The sequence below is a fragment of the Octopus bimaculoides genome, chromosome 5 (assembly GCF_046866305.1).
Source record: "Octopus bimaculoides isolate indiv1 chromosome 5, ASM4686630v1, whole genome shotgun sequence".
Classification (NCBI taxonomy): Eukaryota; Metazoa; Mollusca; class Cephalopoda; order Octopoda; family Octopodidae; genus Octopus; species Octopus bimaculoides.
The window spans coordinates 105,968,580-105,992,005 of NC_142932.1; the positions used below are offsets into that span (position 1 = coordinate 105,968,580).

General features: G+C 35.4%; 2 protein-coding genes across 9 annotated transcripts in view; one reads left to right on the forward strand and one right to left on the reverse strand.

Annotated features, from left to right (window-relative positions):
- The window catches only part of LOC106867711 (choline O-acetyltransferase), a 643,259-nt gene that overhangs the window by 208,929 nt on the left and 410,904 nt on the right, over positions 1–23,426 (forward strand). Inside the window, exon 1 of one of the 8 annotated variants that reach the window (XM_089352877.1) lies at positions 8,873–9,024. The exons of the other annotated variants lie outside the window; for them this stretch is intronic. The gene's annotated coding sequence lies outside the window, so the exon portion shown is untranslated. Of the gene's footprint in view, positions 1–8,872; positions 9,025–23,426 lie in introns of those variants that run through there. 8 annotated transcript variants of the gene reach the window in all.
- Positions 10,842–11,484, reverse strand: LOC149135671 (uncharacterized). The gene has a single exon (XM_089352878.1). The coding sequence runs from the start codon at positions 11,441–11,443 to the stop codon at positions 10,991–10,993; it is 453 nt and encodes a 150-aa protein (XP_089209004.1). The 5' UTR covers positions 11,444–11,484; the 3' UTR covers positions 10,842–10,990.

The window sequence follows — 23,426 nt, forward strand, 5'->3', positions numbered from 1 at the left end:
CAACAAAAACCTATACGGATATAGCAAGAAGCACATAACAGCGACAAACAAATCAATAGCGAACTTGTTTGTAAAGGTGTTTTCGAGTGGCAAGAAGAACGTTCGGAATAAATTTCCCCTGAGTACACGACACATACTGGAAAGATCATATATATTACGCGGTTAGTAAAGAAACGGCATAATTGTTGTCATCGATAAGAGTAGTGTCTTGAATGCTATTGCTTTGCTTTATATTAATATCATAGTCTGATTTTCTTTGTCTTGCCATCTTCCAACTTCCTGACTATCTTATTTTTCTTTGGAGATATTATGAAAAATTTCTCTCTTTCTCTTACTCTCTCTCTCTCTCTCTCTCTATCTATCTATCTATCTATCTATCTCTCTCTCTCTCTCACTCTCTCTCTCTCTCTCTCACTTTCTCTTTCTACCACGTTTCTCTCTTCTCTCACTTTACACACATACATGCATGTCTATATGTATGCGTATATAAAGAGAGCGACACACGCGCGCGCACACATATACATACACACATATATGTGGTATGTATGTGTATATATATATAGAGAGAGAGGGGGAGAGGAGGGAGAGGAGAGACAGACAGAGATAGACAGACATAGATAGATAGGTAGACAGACACATAGACAGACAGACAGACAGACAGATAGATAGATAGATAGATAGATAGATAGATAGATAGATAGATAGATAGATAGATAGATAGTGTTATTGTACAGTCAGTGAAAGATTTACTCTCAATATTCACAATTCCCTGATTGAGAACCAAAGTGAAATATGACGAAAAATGTGACTAAATGACATCCCGGTAAATGAATAGATTAGATGTAATAATGTAACTTATGAATATACTGCTTGTATATAAATTATAATTTCAAAAATCTGCTAGAATGGAATTCTGAATCACCATTCGAGTATTCAGTGGTATACGTCCATAATAAGAACTTATGTCTTAACGATGCAGTTCTGATATATATATATATATATATATATATATATATATATATACGATTATAAATTGAAATAAAGATGAAACATTAACAAACGTTGCTTTCGCTTGCACTACAAGCTACAACATTTTCGGTTATGTATAGTTTAGAATGAGATGACACATATATTTGACTCAAGATCTCTTTTTTAACGTCTTAGTCACAGTAGGAAGAGTGCGACTAATAACCATTCAGCTTTCAAGTTTTTGTGGCTAGTGAGAGAAAGGGGAGAGATTATCTTCACATAGGAGGTCTGAGTCGAATTCCTTCTACAAAGCCACTGAGCCACACGCCTTCACTAGACAGACCGACAGACAGATAGATAGATAGAGAGAGAGGGGGAGAGAGACAGAGACAGGCAGACAGACAGATAGACAGGGAGAGAGAGAGAGAGAGAGAGAGAGACAGACAGACAGACAGACAGACAGACAGACAGACAGACAGACAGACAGACAGATAGATAGATAGATAGATAGATAGATAGATAGATAGATTTCTTTATTAGCCACACAGGGATCAACATAGATGGGACAAATACAATGTAGAGTTTTTCTTTTCGAGGGGACGAGAAAAAATGGGGATAACGATCAAAAGGTATCGAAAACGTTTGGGGTATGTAAAAAAAAAAAAAAATCCCAAGAAATGGGGAGGTTATCCGTGGAAAGAAAAACCTACGAAAAGACCACGGTAACCTCGGGCATTAATGTCACTAATTGAAAAAATTTATTTACGAAATTAACGCAAGTAACGCTCTGCTTAAAAAGAAACAAAGAGTTACTTACCGTTCGAAAGTTCGGTTGTTTTTTCCTTTGAACGTTCGTTAAGGAGGCTGTTGTAAAGTTTCTTGGCTAAATATTTTTGGCATCCCCCTACCGCATTGGGGTAGAGGGATTTTAAAGTGTGGTGTAATGTTGGCATGATATGGTAAATTTTTATATGATTAGGTGGCGTCGTGTATGGGTGGTTGTTTGTTTTGATGTTGTTTTTTGTTATGTTTGTTTTTGTATTTATGTAGTTCATTAATTCTGTGTTTGTAGTGTCTATTGCTGTGAGCATGTTTTCTGTATGTGTTCTTGTGGTGTTGATGTTGTTTGTGGTATGTTTGGAGACGATGGTTTCGGGAGATGTATATCTCCCTGCTTTGTTGGTGTTTGCATTTGGTTTGGTTCTTTTTTTACTCCTTTTCCTCCGTCCTTTTCGGGCTATTTGCCACTCACTACTGCTACTTTCGTCCTCGGACGAGTCTTCTGAGGAATCGGAAGGGGGTAAGGGCATGTCGTGTGCTTGTGTGTTTGTTTGTTGAAGTAGGTGTGTTGTTGATGGTTGTTGATTATCTGCTTGTGGTGTATGTGATGTGGGAGGAGAGTTAGTTTTTGTATTGTCTTTTGCTTTTACAGTTTCCTTAGTTCTTGTAGTTGTTGTTTGTGTTTTTTCGGGTACATTTGTTGGTGTAGGCGGGTTTGGTTTGTGGGATTCTTCTGTCTTGCTCCTTTTGCTCGTTCTTTGTGTTGGTGGTGGTGTGGATAGTAGGGGTCCTTTTTTGGCTGTTTTTCCTTCTTGTTGTTTTTTGTTATCTGTTGCTGTTGGGCAATCTTTATTGAGGTGCCCTTCGATGCCACACAGGTAGCATCGAGGCCTTCTACCTTCTACCACAACGTAGAGGGTGTGGCCGTCTGGCAGCTCAATTTGAGTTGGAATTTCTTTTGATTCTTCCTGTGTAATCTGTAACAGGACATCGAATTTTTTTCCATTCCAGTCTTCCTGCTTTAATGCAGTAGTTTCTAGAATGTTTATATTTCCCTCCATGTGATAACAAATAGCTGATAACAGCCATTGTGGTTCCACTTCTGGAGGGACATTTTTTATCGATACTTTGGTTACCCTTTGTCCAAGGTACGTGGGCACCAATATTATATTTTCGGAACGAAGAGTCAGCGTGGATAACTTTTTCGCTTTCTTTTCGCTGTCAAATCTAACTTGCACGCTGGCGAAACTGTTCCCCCAATTTATGTAGTTTTTGTGGGCTAATATGGGATACAAACATTGTTCAATAATTTCTGTTGCTGGTTGCTCTGGTTTTCTTGTTTTTGTGTTCAAAATTTTGTATGTGATAGTTTGTTTTTGTACATCATGAATGATTTTTTGAGGTATTTTTAATTTTAGTTTTGGTCCTTGTTGGCTTAATAGTTTTTTTGTTTCTTGAATTTCTTTTGTTGTGAAGTGCAAAATTGTTTTTTTTTTTGTCTGAGTGCATCAGCAAAGTTTGTTCTTTTGTTGTTGTCGTCGCTGGTGGTGGTGGTGGTGGTGGTGGTGGTGTCGGTAGCTGTGGAGACTGCTGTAGTAGCAGAGACTTTGGTCGTGGTTGGTTTTGATGCACTGTTGTCGCTGTTGTTGTTGTTGCTGCTGCTGCTGCTGCTGCTGCTGCTGTTGCCGGTGGTGATCGTAGCAGACATAACTTTCATATTGGTGGTGGTGGTGGTGGTGAGAGGGCTGTCAATATGTGTGGTTGCTGTTTTGATGACGTTCTTAGAAATTTCTTTTTGTGTGCGCGTGCAGTTTTCATTCTTTTTCTTCTCTAGCGTTCCAAGGCTAGAGAAGTGATGTTCGAAGAACGGACTGGAACAGCGTTCCAAAACAATGTTTCTCGACATTTTTCCAAATGCCGAGAAAAAATTTATATTTTGATGGGGCTGGAACTGCCCCTAGGGGCCAATTCCTCCCTTCGAAAAAATACACAAATGAAGCTTGGGTGCTTCGCACAGATTATATTTTTAAACAAATGTGGGCAATATAAGGTCAAAAAAAGGTTTACCTCTGCAGCCGATGTGACAGCACGTCCGTCAGAAGAGATAGATAGATAGATAGATAGATAGATAGATAGATAGATAGATAGACAGACAGACAGACAGATAGATAGATAGATACTCTTTTACTTGTTTCAGTCATTTGACGGCGGCCATGCTGGAGCACCGCCTTTAGTCGAACAAATCGATCCCAGGACTTATTCTTTGGAAGCCTAGTACTTATTCTATCGGTCTGTTTTGCCGAACCACTAAGTTACGAGGACGTAAACACACCACAATCGGTTGTCAAGCGATGTTGGGGGGGGGGGGCAAACACACACACACACACACACATATATATATATATATATATATATATATATATATATATATACGTCGAGCTTCTTTCAGTTTCCGTCTACCAAATCCACTCACAAGACTTTGGTCGGCCCGAGGCTATAGTAGAAGAAACTTGCCCAAGGTGTCACGCAGTGGGAATGAACCCAGAACCATGTGGATCGTGAGCAAGCTACTTACCACACAGCCAGACCTGCGCCTATAGATAGATAGATAGATAGATAGATAGATAGATAGAAAAATGTACCTGCGTATGTATACTTGAAGGATGCCTGTGCATGCGTTTATATTTGTGTATATACACACTTCGATTCATGCGATAACTGTAAATATCTAAGAGTAACCAGTTGCTAAACCTGAATAGCTGGAAAATCTAAACAAAAAAGTCAACAAGAATATTTCTACCACGGATCAAAATGAAAACTTCTGGATCATTCTAAGACCAAAGACAATTCTATTGAAATTTTTTTGCACTTAAATATGTTTAGCATTGAAATCTGTGTGACATCTTCAACGCTGGATGACTTTTATTCTCCTAGATTATTCTATTTTGCTACTGTATTTATAAAAACAAAAAATAAATAAATAAAACGAAATGATAAGTTTATATATTTCAAGATAAAATATTTACAATCTTTCATTTTATTCATTTATCTATTTATTTATTTTTGCGAAACTCGAATGTATATACAAGCTTAAGATAACATAAGTTACGTACTTAACAATCACTCGTATATTTTGTGTTTGTTTGTACGAATGTGTGTATAAAATGTATGAATAAATGTGCCTGTGTATATATGTATGTATGTGTGTATGTATGTTTTCATGTATGCATCTATATACAATACAAATATAGACGGCAATCCATAATAATAACATATATATATATATATATATATATATATATATATATATATATATATATATATACCTTCGTGTATATGTATATTTATATAATTATGTATTATATAAAATATATATTTACAAAATGTATAATTTTATACATATATATATATATATATATATATATATATATATATGTATATATATACATATATATATATATATATATATATATATATATATATATATATATATATATATATATATATATAAATATATATATATATACACGCTCACACAGACACTCAAACATACACTTATAATTACAAATACATATTCATATATTATGTTATATAACAATATCTTGCCGTCACACATAGAAACACAAAAACATATCCTTAGGCTCACACACGCTCGCGCGCATACACTGATCCTCGTTCTTATTTATCCACTTCTTCGTATTTGCAAATCCTACACAAAAAAAAAAATATATATATATACGTTATAACATTATTTGTTTTCTGACATTATTAATAACACTTGACTCAGTCATCTGACTTAAAAGAATTAAGTTGGTGATATCTGACTTCTATTCTTTTGAAAGTGCTTACAAAACAACGAACACACAAGCGCTTACACATCACACACAAACGCACGAGCACACACGCATAAACACTTGCGCGTATGTGCTCATACAAAAGCAGTTTATGCACAAGCACACACACACACACACACACACACACACACACACACACACAAACATATTTTTGTATACGTTATTGCATAGATTCTTTCAGACATCGAACTAAAATAACGCATACCGTTATACATATGCATACGCAATCTTATTGAGTTACTCGTATTAACAGTCCTATATGTATGCATATGTAAACATTACTAATGTATGTGTGTATGCATCACTGTCTCTAAGCACCTATCCTGGAAGAATCATACGTTTCTCAACTGATATACATACATACATGCGTACATATAAAAGGATTCAATTCGTGGATGCTAGAAGCTCCTTCGAAACCCCTTCTAAAGACAATAACCAAAGTCATGGACGACCTGGCTTAGTTGTAGGCTGTCAAACTAATGTTATTTGCAGTAAGGAGTTGTATAGTCTCTGACACAATAACGGATCGCAAGAGTATATGTTTGTGTAACTTATTTATACTTACAGTGAATCTTTCATCCTTTTGATTAAAATCATCTGAAGGCCAAGTGATTTTTCACAAGAAAGCAGAAACACCAATTTGATGCATAACTTGTTCGTTGATGACCTGAAAGTATGTACAAATATTACCAACTGTTAAACAAAGGAAAACGACAATCTGGCCATACATCAACCCTATCAAAAGCCTGACAATTCCATTGATAGAACAATTGCAACTGGACGAAAAACGCTTAACCAGGGAATATCATATCTGGATTTTTGTCTTTTAAATGTAGTTTTTGAAGCTCTCTGCATACAATATATGAATGACCTACAATGTGTTTGCTGTAGCAATTTAATACAAACATTTGGGTCATTTGATGAGAGCAGAGTTCACGGATATTAAAGACATACAACTATTCCTGAAAATTTCCAGGTCATTAGTGATTCTAACCATTCCTGCCTAAAACTGAAACTAAGGAGCTAGAGTCTTAACATCGATTTAACAAACTTTCAATGCCACATCATGTTCTTTAGACTGCGTCCATTAAATTTTAAGCATCAACATTTGCCTATTACATAGTTGATAACGTGAGATACACAACCTCACAAGTTTACAGCTTCACCACAAAAATTAAATTATCATCAGTGAGGCGGTGAGTTCGCAGAATCGTTAGCTTGCCGGAGAAAATGCGTAACGAACATTTCAATTTTTATGCTCTGCGCGCAAATTCTGCCGAAGTCGACTTTGCCTTTCGTTTTTTCGAGATCGATGGAATAAGTACTTAAATGCTGGGATCAATAAAATCGACTAGCTCCTTTTTTTCAAATTGCTGGTCTTGTGTTAAAATAAGAAATAGTTATTATTTGTAAATAGGCGTAGGAGTGGCTGTGTGGTAAGTAGATTGCTTACCAACTACATGGTTCCGGGTTCAGTCCCACTGCGTGGCATCTTGGGCAAGTGTCTTATACCCTCGGGCCGACCAACGCCTTGTGAGTGGATTTGGTAGACGGAAACTGAAAGAAGCCCGTCGTATATATGTATATGTATATATATATATATATGTATATGTGTTTGTGTGTATGTGTTTGTCCCCCCAACATCGCTTGACAACCGATGCTTGTGTGTTTACGTCCCCGAAAGTTAGCAGTTCGGCAAAAGAGACCGATAGAATAAGTACTAGGCTTCCAAAGAATAAGTCTTGGGGTCGATTTGCTCGACTAAAGGCGGTGCTCCAGCATGGCCAGAGTCAAAAGACTGAAACAAGTAAGAGAGAGTAAAAGAGAGCCATTCAACGGCTTCTTATTTGGAAATCTCAGGTAAACAGTACAACAGAAACTAGATTAGTAGTTTATTTTGGCCCTACAGCTGTCATATATGCAGTCCAGTAACATACATTAAAAAAAAAAAAACCAAAAGAAAGAAAAAACGCCTGTAGCAGAAAAGAGATAGGGATTAGATAAAACGCGAAGATGTGACAGCCGATACTGACTAAGGAATGAACACCAAAGATGTGACTCACATCATAAGCAGTTGTCCGAAAAATGAAATCACGATGCAATCTATATATGAGGCGTGATGTAGTGGCTAAAAGCACTGCACCATGCAATTCGCAGAAACGATAATCGGGAAGATCATGATGTCACAGTGCTGTAGAGGGGATAATCACCTATGATATGAAAGAAAGAGTGCGCTCATGCGTTCAGAGGTACATATATATACACAGACAGAGACAAAAACATATGGAAATATGTTTGATTACAGAGTTACATAAGTACACACACGTATATGTTCGGTCCACACTGATATCGAAACGTATGTCCATAACAGAATATGATACACACAGACGTGGACACACATCTCTAAACCATTCACATAATAAAATAAAATACACTACAACATAATATCCACACACACACAGATATATATGCATACACACACACACACACACACACACACACACACACACACACACACAAACACACACACACACACACACATATATATATATATATATATATATATATATATATATATATACATATATATGTTATATGAGTATCAATCATTATATATACACATACATCATATATTTATTGCATGTAGGTGTGTATGTGTAACTATATGTGTATGTATGAATGAATATATATGGAGGCACAATGGCGCAGTGGTTAGGGCAGCGGACTCGCGGTCGAAGGACTGCGGTATCGATTCCCGAATCAGGCGTTGTGTGTGTTTATTGAGAGAAAACGTTTAAAGCTCCACGAGGTTCCGGCAGAGAGGTGGTGGCGACCCCTGTTGTACTCTTTCGCCCCAATTTTCTCTCACTCTTTCTTCCTGTTTCTTGAGTAAAACTGCGATGGACTGGCGTCCTGTCCAGCTGGTTGAGGGGGGGGGGGGGACACATACGCCATAGAAACCGGGATCCGGGCCCATGAGCCTGGCTAAGCTTTAAAAGAGCGAGAAAAAATATATATATATAGACATATATACACACACATATATACACATACAATATATATGTATATATATATATATATATATATATATATATATATATAATGTATTTTCTTAATATATACGTGTGTTTATGTAAACATACATATTTATATTTCTATTTAAGCATGTATTATTGGCTATGCATGTTTGTATGTGTGTGTGTGTGTGTGTGTGTGTATGTGTGTGTGTGTGTGTGTGCGTACATGTACACCACGGTCAAAAGATAAATAAACACGCACTATGCCATAGCGATGACATGGTAATACCATAGCGATGTCATGGCAATGTCACAAGGAAGCCGACAGCAAAACAACAGTGATACAAGAAGCGATGTGATGGTGATGCCACAACGATGCTATAGACGCAATGAAATCAGCGAAGGTAAAAACATTGTTAGGTAACACTGACTTTCGTCTCTTGATAACTACCTCAAGCACAACCAAGAGACGGACGTTACACGAAAACATCTATTGTAAACTTGTCATATAATCGATATAACATTTGATATCTTTTTTTTTTGTCTTTTATCACATGAAGATTTCTTTCTGCTTGATATGCTGTTTTCCGTATTGTCTATTGTATGTTGTTATTTTCTTACTAATTCCGTCCTGTTATCATTTCTCCTGTACTATATTACATCTGGTGTCGATCGTTGTTCGGTGTTACGTTTACAGAATGTTAAGTGTAAAAGCGGAGGAACTACTGTATGCTTTTACACGTATACAGCTAAACACGTACGCATACTCACATACATGTATATGTGCGTGTGCGAAATGTGTCTGTAGCTAAGCATGTGAGATAGCGAGAGTGCTTGTGAGTGTGTGTGCGTGTGGTGTACAACCATGTTCGTAATTCCATTAATTTATTTCTTTTCCTTACATGTGATCAAAGTCACAAATATATGTTAAACTAGAATTTCAGACGAGAAAATATATGCTGCACGTCTGCTTCGTATTTCTAGTTCATATTTGATAGACGCTGTTTCGCATTTAACCTAACGTTCTTATATCTTCCTTCTGTCAACTCTCTCTTTTTCTTTCTCTCCCTTTTTTCGCACTCTTCCTTTGTGTCAATATACATGTAAATGTGTCTCTGCCATATATATATATATATATATATATATATATATATGTATGTATTACATATATTATACCTTTTTAGTTGTTTTAGTGGAGATGTAAGGCCCAGTGGTTAAAGTACTAATTGTAAGATTGTGGTTTCGATTCTTGAACCAGGCGAAGTGTTGTGTTCTTGAGCGACACACTTCATTTCACTTTGCGCCAGTCCACTTAGCAGGCAAAAATGAGTATTCCTGCGACGGAAAGGGATCCTGTCTACCGGGGAATATATACGCCAGAAAAACCACAAAACCGGCCCTATGAGTTTACGTGTCTTGGGACAGAAGATTATCATTTTAGATTTAGACTTGTTTCAGTCATTGGGACGTGGACATGTTGGGGCACCACCTTGAAGAGTTCTATTGAACAAATTTAAACTTGGTATTTATCCTATTGTTCACTTTTGTCGAACCACTAAGTTATAGGGACGTAAATAAACCAATATATATATATATGTGTGAGTGAGAGAGAGAGAGAGAGAGAGAGAGAGAGAGAGAGAGAGAGAGAGAGAGAGACTACGAATGTATACACACACACATCTATATACAGGGTGCGTAAGATGTTTGAGGACATATTTATGTTTATAAAAAATTGATATATAATAACAGATAATAACCTTATTTATCAAAAACTGCTATGATGATAAGAATAATGTTATTCAATAAAGCCACCTTCAGTTTCAACAACTGCTATACGACATCTAAATCATGTACATGCTCGAATCAAGTGGTTCTGGTTCATTTTGTCATTTTGGACATGACTCTGACTATGGCAGCCTTCAAAGAATCTTTAGTGTTTTGGGCGTTTTCATTGATCTCTCTCTTAATCCATTGTCCAATAGATTGAGATCTTGAGAATTAGGAGGCCAAATGTTAGGGGTTATGTGATCATGAAAATTTTCAGCCATCCGTTCCTGTGTTACTAGAGTCAGTGAGAGTCTTCCTGAAACATATATGACTTTCCATTGCATACACTGTCTATCCAGGGCTTAACAATTATTTCCAGGACCTCAATGTAGGCGGCAGAATCAACTCTAAGGCCTTGTGGAAGGACGTAAGGAGGCATCACATGTCCTTCATTGTTGACAACCACTAAAACCATGACAGTTGCAGGAAATTTTGCATGCATAACACTTGGAACTTCAAAAGGGCCTGCACATAACCATCTGCTATTTCTTCTGTTAAGTTTTCGATCTTGGTCGAAGTTTTTCCCGTTTGAGAAAAACCAAATCAAATCTTCTTCTGCTGGATTTTCATTTGTTTAAGAACCTTTTGGATCTGATGTAGTGATTTTCTTTTGCTTTTTCCGACAAATTGACCTTTCCTCATCATAGAAGACTTATATCTGATATCTTCGTGGACAACATTTCTGACTGTTCCTTCTGATACATGGAGATCTTTTGTAGTTGATCTTATGAACTTTATGGGATTATAATCAATGGCCTGCTTAACTTGCTTGATAAATTCGGGTGTTCTGATGAGTTCAGAGCGTTTAGAATGCCTTTTATGCTTTGATACTGATGATACATTTCCATCTTCAGTCTCTAACTCCTTACAAACTTTGTAGACAAAAGATCTGGCAACTTTTAAAAATCGAGATATTTCTAAATCACTATGTTCAACCTTTATAACCACAATAACAGCATGCTTCTTCATTTCTTGAGTAAGCTGAGAGTCTGCCATTATTATTTTTTGAAACAAAGATTATACAGAGCTAGCAAAAAATGCAGCAATGACCCCAAATATGGTATGTCCTCAAATACCATAGGCAGTCTGTATATTGTTATTAATACAAACAAGCGGAGAAAAAGAAGAAATGAAGCTGAAAATGCATAGAAAAAATAATAGAACTAAAATAGAATTGAATTGTATTTTAAAATATGGGAATTCACTTCATCATTTTCGCATTAGATTTTCAAAAGTGTATAGAATTGTGTCGCGAATTATGTCTATTTTGGTCGTTGTTATAAAAATAGTTTGCTTTTAAAGTAGGAATGTGATTCAGAACGCTATCCATTGACGCACAGATTGATAGCTCAAATCTCATATAGTACGCGCGTTTGACAGTCACTCGAAAAGGTCACATAAAGGCTTTTGTCTATTGAGTATGAGATATGACAGTTAGAAAAGAGAGATGTGAATAAGTGATATAATAATTGTTTACGTAAAAGTGTTATAGATATTTATTGTTGATTATTCTGTCGGAGAATAACGTTATCAATTAATGCGAGTCCCATCCCTTTGGACATGTTAAAGCATCCCGGCTTTATTAACCAGGTGTGGTGTAAGTGAGATAACGAGGTGTGAAATTAATAAAATAGATGATAACTGCTACATGAAGTTTAGCATACTTAAGAACGAGCCCAAGCAAACATTCTACAATAATTAATTCATAGAAAAAGGAGAATTGTGTAATTCTGATGTTTTTTATAGCTTGTTCAAAAGTGGTTTACATTTTTTCATACATGAACTTTCCGTATTAATTCTTGCTTGGTCTGGAGTATTGTCTGCACATTAATAGAGATGAAGACAAGAAATTTTGGAGACTCGGTTTCCGCACATATGTCCGGATGTTGACTAATTGAAATTTGTCTCGTTTTGGGATCATGTATGTGTTGATGAGTAATATTTAATCTCATTCTTGAAGTGAGTTTGGTCTGTCCGAATTAGTTTTCCCTGACATCTACTGCATTTGATCTTTCACCCTAAGAACTTGTCCTTATGTAAACTTATAAGTTGTGTCCTCAGTAAGGTTCCGCAAGTTCCGCAAGTGGATTGGCCACACATTTTAGCTGTTGGTAGTTTCGCGTTAGTAAGTAGTTTTTCTTAGGGACTTTAGTTGCCTTTTACATTTGATTGTTCCTTTTTCATTCTTAGATCTTGTCTCAATGATGGTTTGTTCTGAAAGATAATGCTAAAGGTTTCTATGTTTCTTGGGTAGTATGTTGTAATTGAATATAGTTTTGGGTGTATCTGAGGTGTTTTTGACGTTTCTTAATAATTCTATCGTTATTGCTTTGACGCATTCTATTCCATTCTCTACGTTGTGTCATTCTTAATAATGAAAATGTCGGTTATGGCTAAATTCTGTGATTAACTGAATACTGTTATTGATGCTATTGAGTAAGGAATTCGAAATCATTGAATTCATCCGGGTTGTATGTTCAAAGAGTAAGGCAGTCATCTAAGTGTCATTTCCAAAGTTGAATCTGTACTCTGTTTTGGCACTGTTCATACATTTGAACTTCTAAAAATGCCATGACGAAGTTGGGGCAACTTTTGTACCCATCGCAGTTCCAGATATTTGCTGGCAAGTGTTTCTTTGGAAAATAAAAAGTTGTTCGAAAGATAAATTTTGTTCCCCTCAGATGAATTATTGGTGAGTGCATATGAAACCGGCAAAAATGAGTGTATAATTATTTACTTTATAATTAATTATATATATATATCAACATACATACATACACACATACATACATACCCACATACATACATATACGTACGTACGTACGCACATGCATGCATACATACATACATACATACATACATACATACTTACATACATACATACATACATACATACATATAGATATAGATATATATACGCAGGTGAACTGTGTGATAAGTTTGCTTGCCAACCACATGGTTCTGGCTTCAGTCCAAAGACTGAAACAAGTAAAGGGAAAAGATGAAATATACATACATACATATACATCCAGACACGCGCACACATATTCATACATATATGTGCATGAGCATATATCTGTGTGTGTGTGTGTGTGTGTGTGTGTGTGTGTGTGTGTGTGTGTGTGTGTGTGTGTGTGTAGCGGCATTTCGTCTGTCTTTACGTTCTAATTTCAAAATGCGCCGAGGTTGACTTTCCCTTTGATCCCTTAGGGGTCCATAAGCTAACCGCCAGTCAAGTTCTGGGGTCGATGTGATCAACTACCCCGTCACCCAAAAGTTCAGAAATTGTGCCTATGTAGGAAAAGATATCATATAACATAATGCGCCCTTCCCGTTTTTATGACTAAAGGGTTATGATTTGTAGGACATCTCTGTACTCTTCCTAGCAGGCAGCATGATTATATAAAGGTACCGTCGTTGGTTCAAGTGTTCAAAGATTAACTGCTAATAATATCCTGATATCGATTCAATCGAAAGAAGTTTCACCATTAATATAAATTTGGACGGATGCCTAGAGAAAGGAATTCAAAATAGAAAATCGCGAGAAGTAAATAACGGTGTGTTTAAGAGAGGAAAAACGGTTGCTAACCTTATTTGAACGGGTGCGTGAAGAGAACACTTTTCTACAGATATAATATTGGGATTGTGTGTGTGTGTGCGCGGGTGTGTGTGTGTGTGTGTGTGTGCGTGTGCGCGTGTATGTGTGTGTGAATCTGTGCGTGTGTGCGCTTATAATAGTTGGCGCACGCGATGTTTTGATTTTACTTAGTTTACAAAAATGATGCAATTGTATATACACACATATAATTAGATACACATACATAATAATATTCATACACAATTATATACTTACAGAAAATTATATACACACGCATACATATATATATACATATATGTGCGTGTGTGTGTGTGTGTGTGTGTGTGTGTGTACATAGTTAGATCGACAAACAGACAGGTAGATAGATAGATAGATAGATAGATAAAGATATATGGAAGATTTGCCAAAGTAAAAAAAAAAAGCGGTGGAGGAGAAATTCGTTCGAGGGTGCTTTAAGGGTTTTGTCATTAGGCCAAGATTTATTTTTTAAAAATAATGAAGCAAGTACACACACACATATAACCACACAAACACCTATACACATATTTGTATTCATGTTTGTTTGTGTGCATAAATGTATTAGTCTATCTATCTGTGTGTGTGTGAGAGAGACATTCTCATGACCAACATATGGATTTTCGATATCTGCATGACTGCAACATTTATGAATCGTAACGTTTTACTCTTGCATTTTTATTAAATCCGTGTTTAATTTCAGATAATTATTGAATAGAACATTTCACATTTAAAAAATGTTCCTTCTCTATCAATGGAATAAAACTTTTCATCTTTCTTAGATAGTATACAACTAGTTACATATTTCTTCTCCAATTTAAATTGGCCGCCACTAAACTCCAGAAGGATGAAAGGCAAAACTGCTAAGATTTCAGCTTAAAACTATAACAAATGCAACCAAGCATTTGGTCCGACGGTGTAACGATTCTGCCAAAGCACTACAAGCCTGGCCCACCATAACAGGCAAGGAACTTAATATCTTCTTTAATTCCTTACTGCTTTCTATGTCTTTGATGTATTGTTGAAGGATTCTTAGCACGTTTTCTAACTAGAAATTACCTCTTGTAAATACTTTTACGTCATCCATATTTTCAACTTAATAATCTTTGCGATTTTTGGAACATGACCAGAAATGTTAGGGGTAGGTTGATCATGAACTACATCGACCTTAGTGTTTGGCTGGTTCTGTATTTCATCGGACCCCCAAAGAATGAGAAGCAAAGTTGGCCTCGGCGGGACTTGAAATCAGAGCACAAAGTGCAGAAGAGCCGCTACGCATTTTTCAGAAGCTCTAACGATTCTGTCAGCCCGCCGCCCTTTGTATTCAGATTACGGATAATTGTCGGTATGCTAATAGTAACACAGTCAATTCAAGGAGGTAATTATTTAGAAATGTTTTCTAGTTAACTTACATAGTTGACAACCGCATATTTTTTTTTCTTTTTGTTTCTCCAGCATCCTCCTACCCCTATTCGTGTCCATCCTTCTTCTCTCTAGTTTCGTTTTTAATCATTCTTCAACATGTGGCTATTTATTATCTCTTTATCTTCCATTCTTCCTAATCTGATACGCTTTCTCTTCCGTTGATTTTGTGATATCTCACAATTTTCAACATCTATTTTTTCTCTTGGGAGTGAAGAAGTAAGTTTTATTCCCCCCTCTTCTTTCTTTCTCTCTCTCTCTCTCTCTCTCTCTCTCTCTCTCTCTCTCTCTCACTCTCTCTCTCTCTCTCTCTCTCTCTCTTACTCTCACACATTACATTTCTGATAAAATCGTCTATATACTAAACACAACTCCACATCTGTATGAAGTCTGTACAGATGAATCAATAGGGAAATCTGATTAATCTTGTTATTAATCCACCAGTCAATTACTAAGCTATATACATATTGCCATAGATAAGGGAATCTAAGCAGTAAAGTATGTGGCAATGTGGTGAGAGCGTGTTATCGTCCACTGTCTTGAGAACAGAATAACAACCATCCAAATAAAGATGCACAACGGACAAACATAGACAGATAAATAGATAGATAGATAGATAGATAGATAGATAGATAGATAGATAGATAGATAGATAGATAGATAAACATACACACACGCACATATGTGTCTGTCTAGTGTTTGTCTTGATGATATGAAGGGTTGTTAAGGTGGCGAGCTGGGCAGAAACGTTAGCACGCCGGGCGAAATGCTTAGCGCTATTTCGTCTGCCGCTACGTTCTGAGTTCAAATTCTGCCGAGGTCAACTTTGCCTTTCATCCTTTCAGGGTCGATAAATTAAGCACCGATGGTGTACTGGGGTCGACGTAATCGACTTAATCCCTTTGTCTGTCCTTCTTTGTCCCCTCTATCTTTAGCCCCTTGTGGGCAATAAAGAAATAAGAAACGTTAGTATGCTGGGTGAAATGCTTAGTGGTATTTCGTCTGCCGCTACGTTCTGAGTTCAAATTCCACTGAGGTCGACTTTGCCTTTCATCGTTTCGGGGTCGATAAATTAAGTACCAATTGCGTACTGGGGTCAATCTAATCGACTGGCCCCTTCCCAAAAATTTCGGGTCTTGTGCCTAGAGTAGAAAAGGATATGAAGGGTTGTTTTTCTCTCCAACAGAGGTTAGAAACTAACAGATTTAACAATTATTTTCTTTTACTGTTATATTATCTTAATTTACGTTAATATTTTCTTCCAAATCTTCTGCTTCACTAATCTTAATTCTTATGTCTCTCCTTCTCTCTAATCCCCCCTCTTCCTACTCTATCTTTCTTTTACTCCCTCTCCCCTCCCCCATTTTCATTTTCTCCCTTTGTCTCTTTCTTTGACTCTTTCCCTCTCTTACTAATGTTACCTTCTCTCTCTCTCCCTCGCCCCTCTCTCTCCCTCGCCCCTCTCTCTCCCTCGCCCCTCTCTCTCCCTCGCCCCTCTCTCTCCCTCTCTCTCCCTCTCTCTCTCTCTCTCTCTCTCTCTCTCTCTCTCTCTCTCTCTCTCTGTCATTCTCTACTATCTCCCAGTTTCGCTTCTCGTCTTTCTTTCTCCTTTTCTTTACCCCACCTCTCCCGCCACCGTTTCATTTTCACTCTCTTACTTTTCTCACTCTTGTTCTTATCCTCTGTCTTTCTCTCTCTCTCAAGTCTCTCACCTTAAATGTCACATTCTCTTCTCTGTCTCTCCCTCCCTCTGTCTCTCCCTCCCTCTGTCTCTCTCTTCCCTCTGTCTCTCCCTCCCTCTGTCTCTCTCTTCTCTCTGTCTCTCTCGCCCTCTTCTCTCTCGACGTAGCGCTGTTGCTGTCATCATCACTATCATCATCATCATCATCATCACCACCATTATCACCACACCTACCCCCACCATACCACCATCACTATCACCACCACCTTCATAATCACCATCACCAACACCACTATCATCATCATCATCATCATCATCCTCATCATCGTGGTCATCGTCGCCGTCGTCGTTGTCGGCGCTCTGCTGTCTAGTTTGCTCCTTCCTCTTCGCACACTCTCCACTTTTAATGAACGTCATTCAAAACCTCGTGATTTTTCTGCTAAATCGCATTTTATTTCCGAATCTGTCAGCCCTAAGTTCATCTCACCACCAACACTACCACCATCTTTTACAACAACACCACCACCACCACCACCACCACCATCTCCTCTTCCTTCTTTTCCTCTTCTTCCTCCTCTCACATCTCTCCCGAACTTCGTTTCGTTGTTTTTAATAACGCGGGGAGAGCTTACAACTGAACATCTCCCATTAACAATCCTGTTAGATCAGTGTTATGTTACAGAGCCAATTCGCCAATGTGAGTCTATCACGAAGCTCAAACTTTAATATAACCGCGTACGTGCACAATTCTGCGTCTCACGACTCCCCACCTAACAGCTGCTTAAGGACATACGTATGCATTTACGTAAACGTGGGTGTGTGCGTGCGTGTGTGTGTGTGCGAGTGTGTGTGTAATAGTATTATACATTATATATATGCACACACACACACATATGTACATATTGGCACATACATACACACCCACACACACACACACACACACACACATATATATGTATGTTCACATAGACAAGTATATTTACGTGTGTGCATGTGAAATAGTATTATACATTATATATATGCACACACACACATTTATGTACACACTGGCACATACATACACACCCACACGTACATATATATACATGTATATTCACATATACAAGTATATGTGTCTATGCGTGTGAATGTGTGTGAAATAGTATTATGCTTTATATATATGCACACACACATATGTGTACATATTGGCACGTACAAACACACCCACACGCACACACACACACACACATACACACACACACACACACCACACACACACACATATATATATATATATATATATATATATATATATATATATATATATATACATGTATGTTCACATAGACAAGTACATGTGTGTGTGTGTGTGTGAAATAGTATTATACATTATATATATGCACACACATATATGTACTTTTTGGCACATATATACACACCTACACGTACATATAGTAGAAAGTCTAAAAACTGTACATTTTATCCAGAGAAGTTGATTCTATCCTCCAACGTTGGCCACAACCAATCAAAATATATTTCATGTGAGTGTGTGCATGGATTATCTGACACACGCAAACACTTTTACATTTTTTTTTTTTTTGGTATATTTTTAATTGTTTTGAAACTTCTAAAAAAGTTGGTCTGCACGAGAACGTACGTCAGCCAGAGAGTCCCTATGATTATGCGGTTGAACGAGAAAAAAAGGCCCCTCCAGCTGTAGAAATATCTATCTAATCTACAGGAAACAACTCCCTACCGCCATAAAGAAAAAAAGAGTCCTGTATATTATGTAGTTCAGTCAACAGTATTCTGTTAAAACCAAGGGTCAGAATGCGTTTGCATTTGATCATAGGTCAGTTAGATCAGAGCCATCTTGGTATTAACCAACAATATCATCTCTAAATTAAAAGGATACTATAATTTTCATTTATCTTATGCACAAATATGAAGGCGTTTTAATCCGCAGAACATCTGTACATAGTGTATAGATGACCAGCAGTCAAAAACACGGAGATACTAGGATTTTAGCTGTCAAGGATCAAATGAAACAAGCATTTGATTTCTATTCGGATTCTGTCTCAAACGATATTGTTCTTAAATAAATAATTAAAGTAGAAAGCAAATAAACACAAAAGGTAATACATGTGGCCTCGTTTATCACCGATTCGTTCATCACTGATCCGGTATAACACGGTTCGCCCAATTTTTGAACCATGTTATGTTTATTGCGGGCTAAATGCATTGAATATCTCTCGTGTTTACATGACATTACTGCAAGTCTCCGTATTTTTTATTGGGATTTACGAAATAGTACCGATGGCCTAATCCCAACACACAATGCAGATGAGCGTATTTGTCTTTAGAAAAAGCTAGGGGTGAACAAGAAAATATATGATAGTGGGAGCTTTTTTTCCTCTGGGCCGTGAATTTAGTGTCAATGAATCTACCGTTTCTCTCATTTACAAAGTACACACACACACACATACATACATACATATATATATATATATATATATATATATATATATATATATATAATTATTACAAATTAAAAAGGGTAAAGGATTATCAATTTATTAATTCATTAATAAATCAACAATTAATAATTAACAATTTTTACCAAGCCCATCGGTATGTAAGCACCATTATTGGTGGAGAACTTATTTAAAAGCTCATATATATTTATAAACATAATTAAGGGATCAGCAAATATTTGCTTCACCATATACTGAAGTTCAGAAATAGCAGCTATCTGTGGGATTCTCAGATTTTTTAGCTGGTATTTCTGAACTTCGGTATATGGTGAAGCAAATATTTGCTGATCCCTTAATTATGTTTATATATATATATATATATATATATATATATATATATTAATATATATATTAATATATATATATATATATATATATATATATATATATATATATATATATTAATATATATATATATATATATATATATATATATATATATATATATATATATATATATATATATATACATATGCATATGAATAAGTAAAATCTTGTACACACAGAACTGCTCACAAAAACACAGAAGATAACACGGATAAATAGACACAGACAGACAGACAGACAGACAGACAGACAGACAGATAGAGAGAGAGATAGATAGATAGATAGATAGATAGGTAAACATAGATAGACATAGAGACAGATAATCATGTAGCCTGGATCGTAAATTATCGGTGATTCAACTTGTTTATATTTATTTATTTGTTCATTTATACGTTTCCAATATGGCCTCTTTCCTTTTCTCCCAACAATCAAACGAGGAAAACCTAATACAACATTCCAGAAACAAATAAAGATTTTCCAAGAAACCAATACATCCTATGGTAGTTCTATAACTGGACTTGTTAATTGTATTGTTTTGTTGCCAAATTTGGAAGTTTTATACTGTTTGGTTTTATTTATTTTTATTTTTCTGCAACAATGCTGATGTGGGGACGTATATATTTCTGTGTATTTGTGTGTATGTGTGCATGTAGCAGGCCTCCATCGTGTATATATACATATATACATATATATACATCTTATTAATTTATATATATATATATATATATAGATAGATAGATAGATAGATATAGATATAAATATATAGATATATTTATATAATATATATAAATATGTATTTATGATATATATGTATTTGTATATATATATATATATATATATATATATATATATCCTTTTCTAATCTAGGCAAAAGGCCCGAAATTTTGGGGCTGTGCCCCAGTACGCAACTGGTACTTAATTTATTGACCCTAAAGGATGAAAGGCATAGTCGACCTCGGCGGAATTTGAAATCACAACATAAAGACGGACGAAATACCGCTAAGCATTTCGCCCGGCGTGCTAACGATTCTGCCAGCTCGCTGCTTTATATATATATATATATATATATATATATATATATATATATATATATATATATATATATATATATATATATATATATATATATATATATATATATATATATATATATATATATATATATATATATATATATATATATATATATATATATATATATATATATATATATATATATATATATATATATATATATATATATATATATATATATATATATATATATATATATATATATATATATATATATATATATATATTGTATGTATGTATGTGTATATAGATATTTAGATAGATGAGTGTATGTTATTATCTGAATGGAATAGTGTGCATGCCGGCTAGTATGTATACCTGCCTGTATATGTGTATATATACACACACACACACACACACATATACATATGTATACGCACATACACACGTATATTTATATATGTATGAATCCTTGTTACACTACTCGTACTTGTATGTGTGAGAGAGAGAGAGTCAGAGACAGAGAGAGATGCATGGACATATATATTTATATATATATATATATATATATATATATATATATATGTATATATATATATATATATATATATATATATACATATATGTATATATATATAAGTAATATTAATGAACATTTCCTTCCAATAAGTTCAATAAATGAAGCTTCTAGAAGAAATGTTGAGTGAAATAATTTTAGAAAAAGAATATAATTGGTCCCTTCTTTTGGTCTCCTTTTATGTATACGTGTCTATGTATGCATGTATGCATGTATGTATATATGTATGTATGTATGTGTGTATGTGTATATGTGTATGTATGTATGCGTGCATGTATGCGTGTATGCATGTATGTATGTATGTGTGTATGTATGTATGTATGTGTATATGTATATATTTATGTATATATGTGTGTATGTATATATATATATATATATATATATATATATATATTATATATATGTATGTATGTATGTATGTGAATATGTGTGTATGTATGCATGTACGTGCCTGTGTATAAATATCTGTATACATATGTGTGTATGCGAGTGTGCATGTAAGTGTGTATACATGTACTTTTAAGTGTGTGAATGTGTATATGTGTGGATGTATGTATGTATATGTGTAGGTATATGTGTATGTATATAGATATATGTCTGTATGTATCTGTGTATATATGTATGTATGCATATATGTATGTATGTATGTATGTATGGGCGTATGTGTGTGGGTTTGGTTGTGGATATCTGAGTGTATTTTTGTGTGTTGTATCTCTATCCATGTGTATGTGTGTGTGTTTGTGCGTGTATATTTGTGTGTCAGCGCGTGTATGCGTTTCCGTATGGATATCCACGCGTTTGTATGTCTGTAAATGTGTGTGCATGTGTTTGCTTACGCATGATTGTGCGTGTATGAGTTTCTATGAACGCATGTGTGTACGTGTGTACATTTGTGCTGGCGCTGATGATGGCTAAATTCTTTTTTACATCTTTGTACTTGTCTAGAAGTATCCTTGCTAGCAATAAATAATCTCCGTCTCTCTTTCTCTCAAATAATAAGATATGTAGATTTAAACGAATGTATGCGTACGCTTGTATATGTATATACAATAGGATATTTATCTTTTTAAAGGATATACATGCATATAATCTAATTTGTATGTGAACATACATGGAAGTGGAATAAAAGAACGCAAGATACAGAGCAGTCGGCGCGAGTGCTTTTCTGGTGAAAGAGATACTTACGTACAAACGATATAGACATGCATTTATAATCATATAAGCATATTAATACAAAGGTATTAGTAAATGCTTTCCTGTTTTGGTTTCTGCTGGCGTGTTCCGTTACTGATTATTCGTGTATACATACATACATACATACATGCATACATACATATAGACAGAGAGATAGATAAATTGATAGACAGACAGACGGACGGACGGACGAAAGAACAGACATACAGGTGGATGAATAGATAGATAGATAGATAGATAGATAGATAGATAGATAGATAGATAGATAGATTATGTATACAGAATGCTGTTGCAGATTTGTATAATATATACGTTAATGTATGTATGTAAATGAGCCAATAACAATGTAATATATATACACACGCATAATAGATGTGTATATGAATTACATGTATATTTGTGTGCGTAAATTATGTATATATATATATATATATATATATATGTATGTCAGGAAATTCGTCAGCATTCGAATAATCTCTTAGAAAATAAGATTTGGGATGTCTGATAAATTTAGCAGAATGTTCCAGAAATATGCACAATTCTTTGAAATTACCTAAGTCGGATGACATCTAAGCTTTTGGGCAACATTCCCAAAATACACAACAAATATATTGCTGTTACACGTACACACACGCATA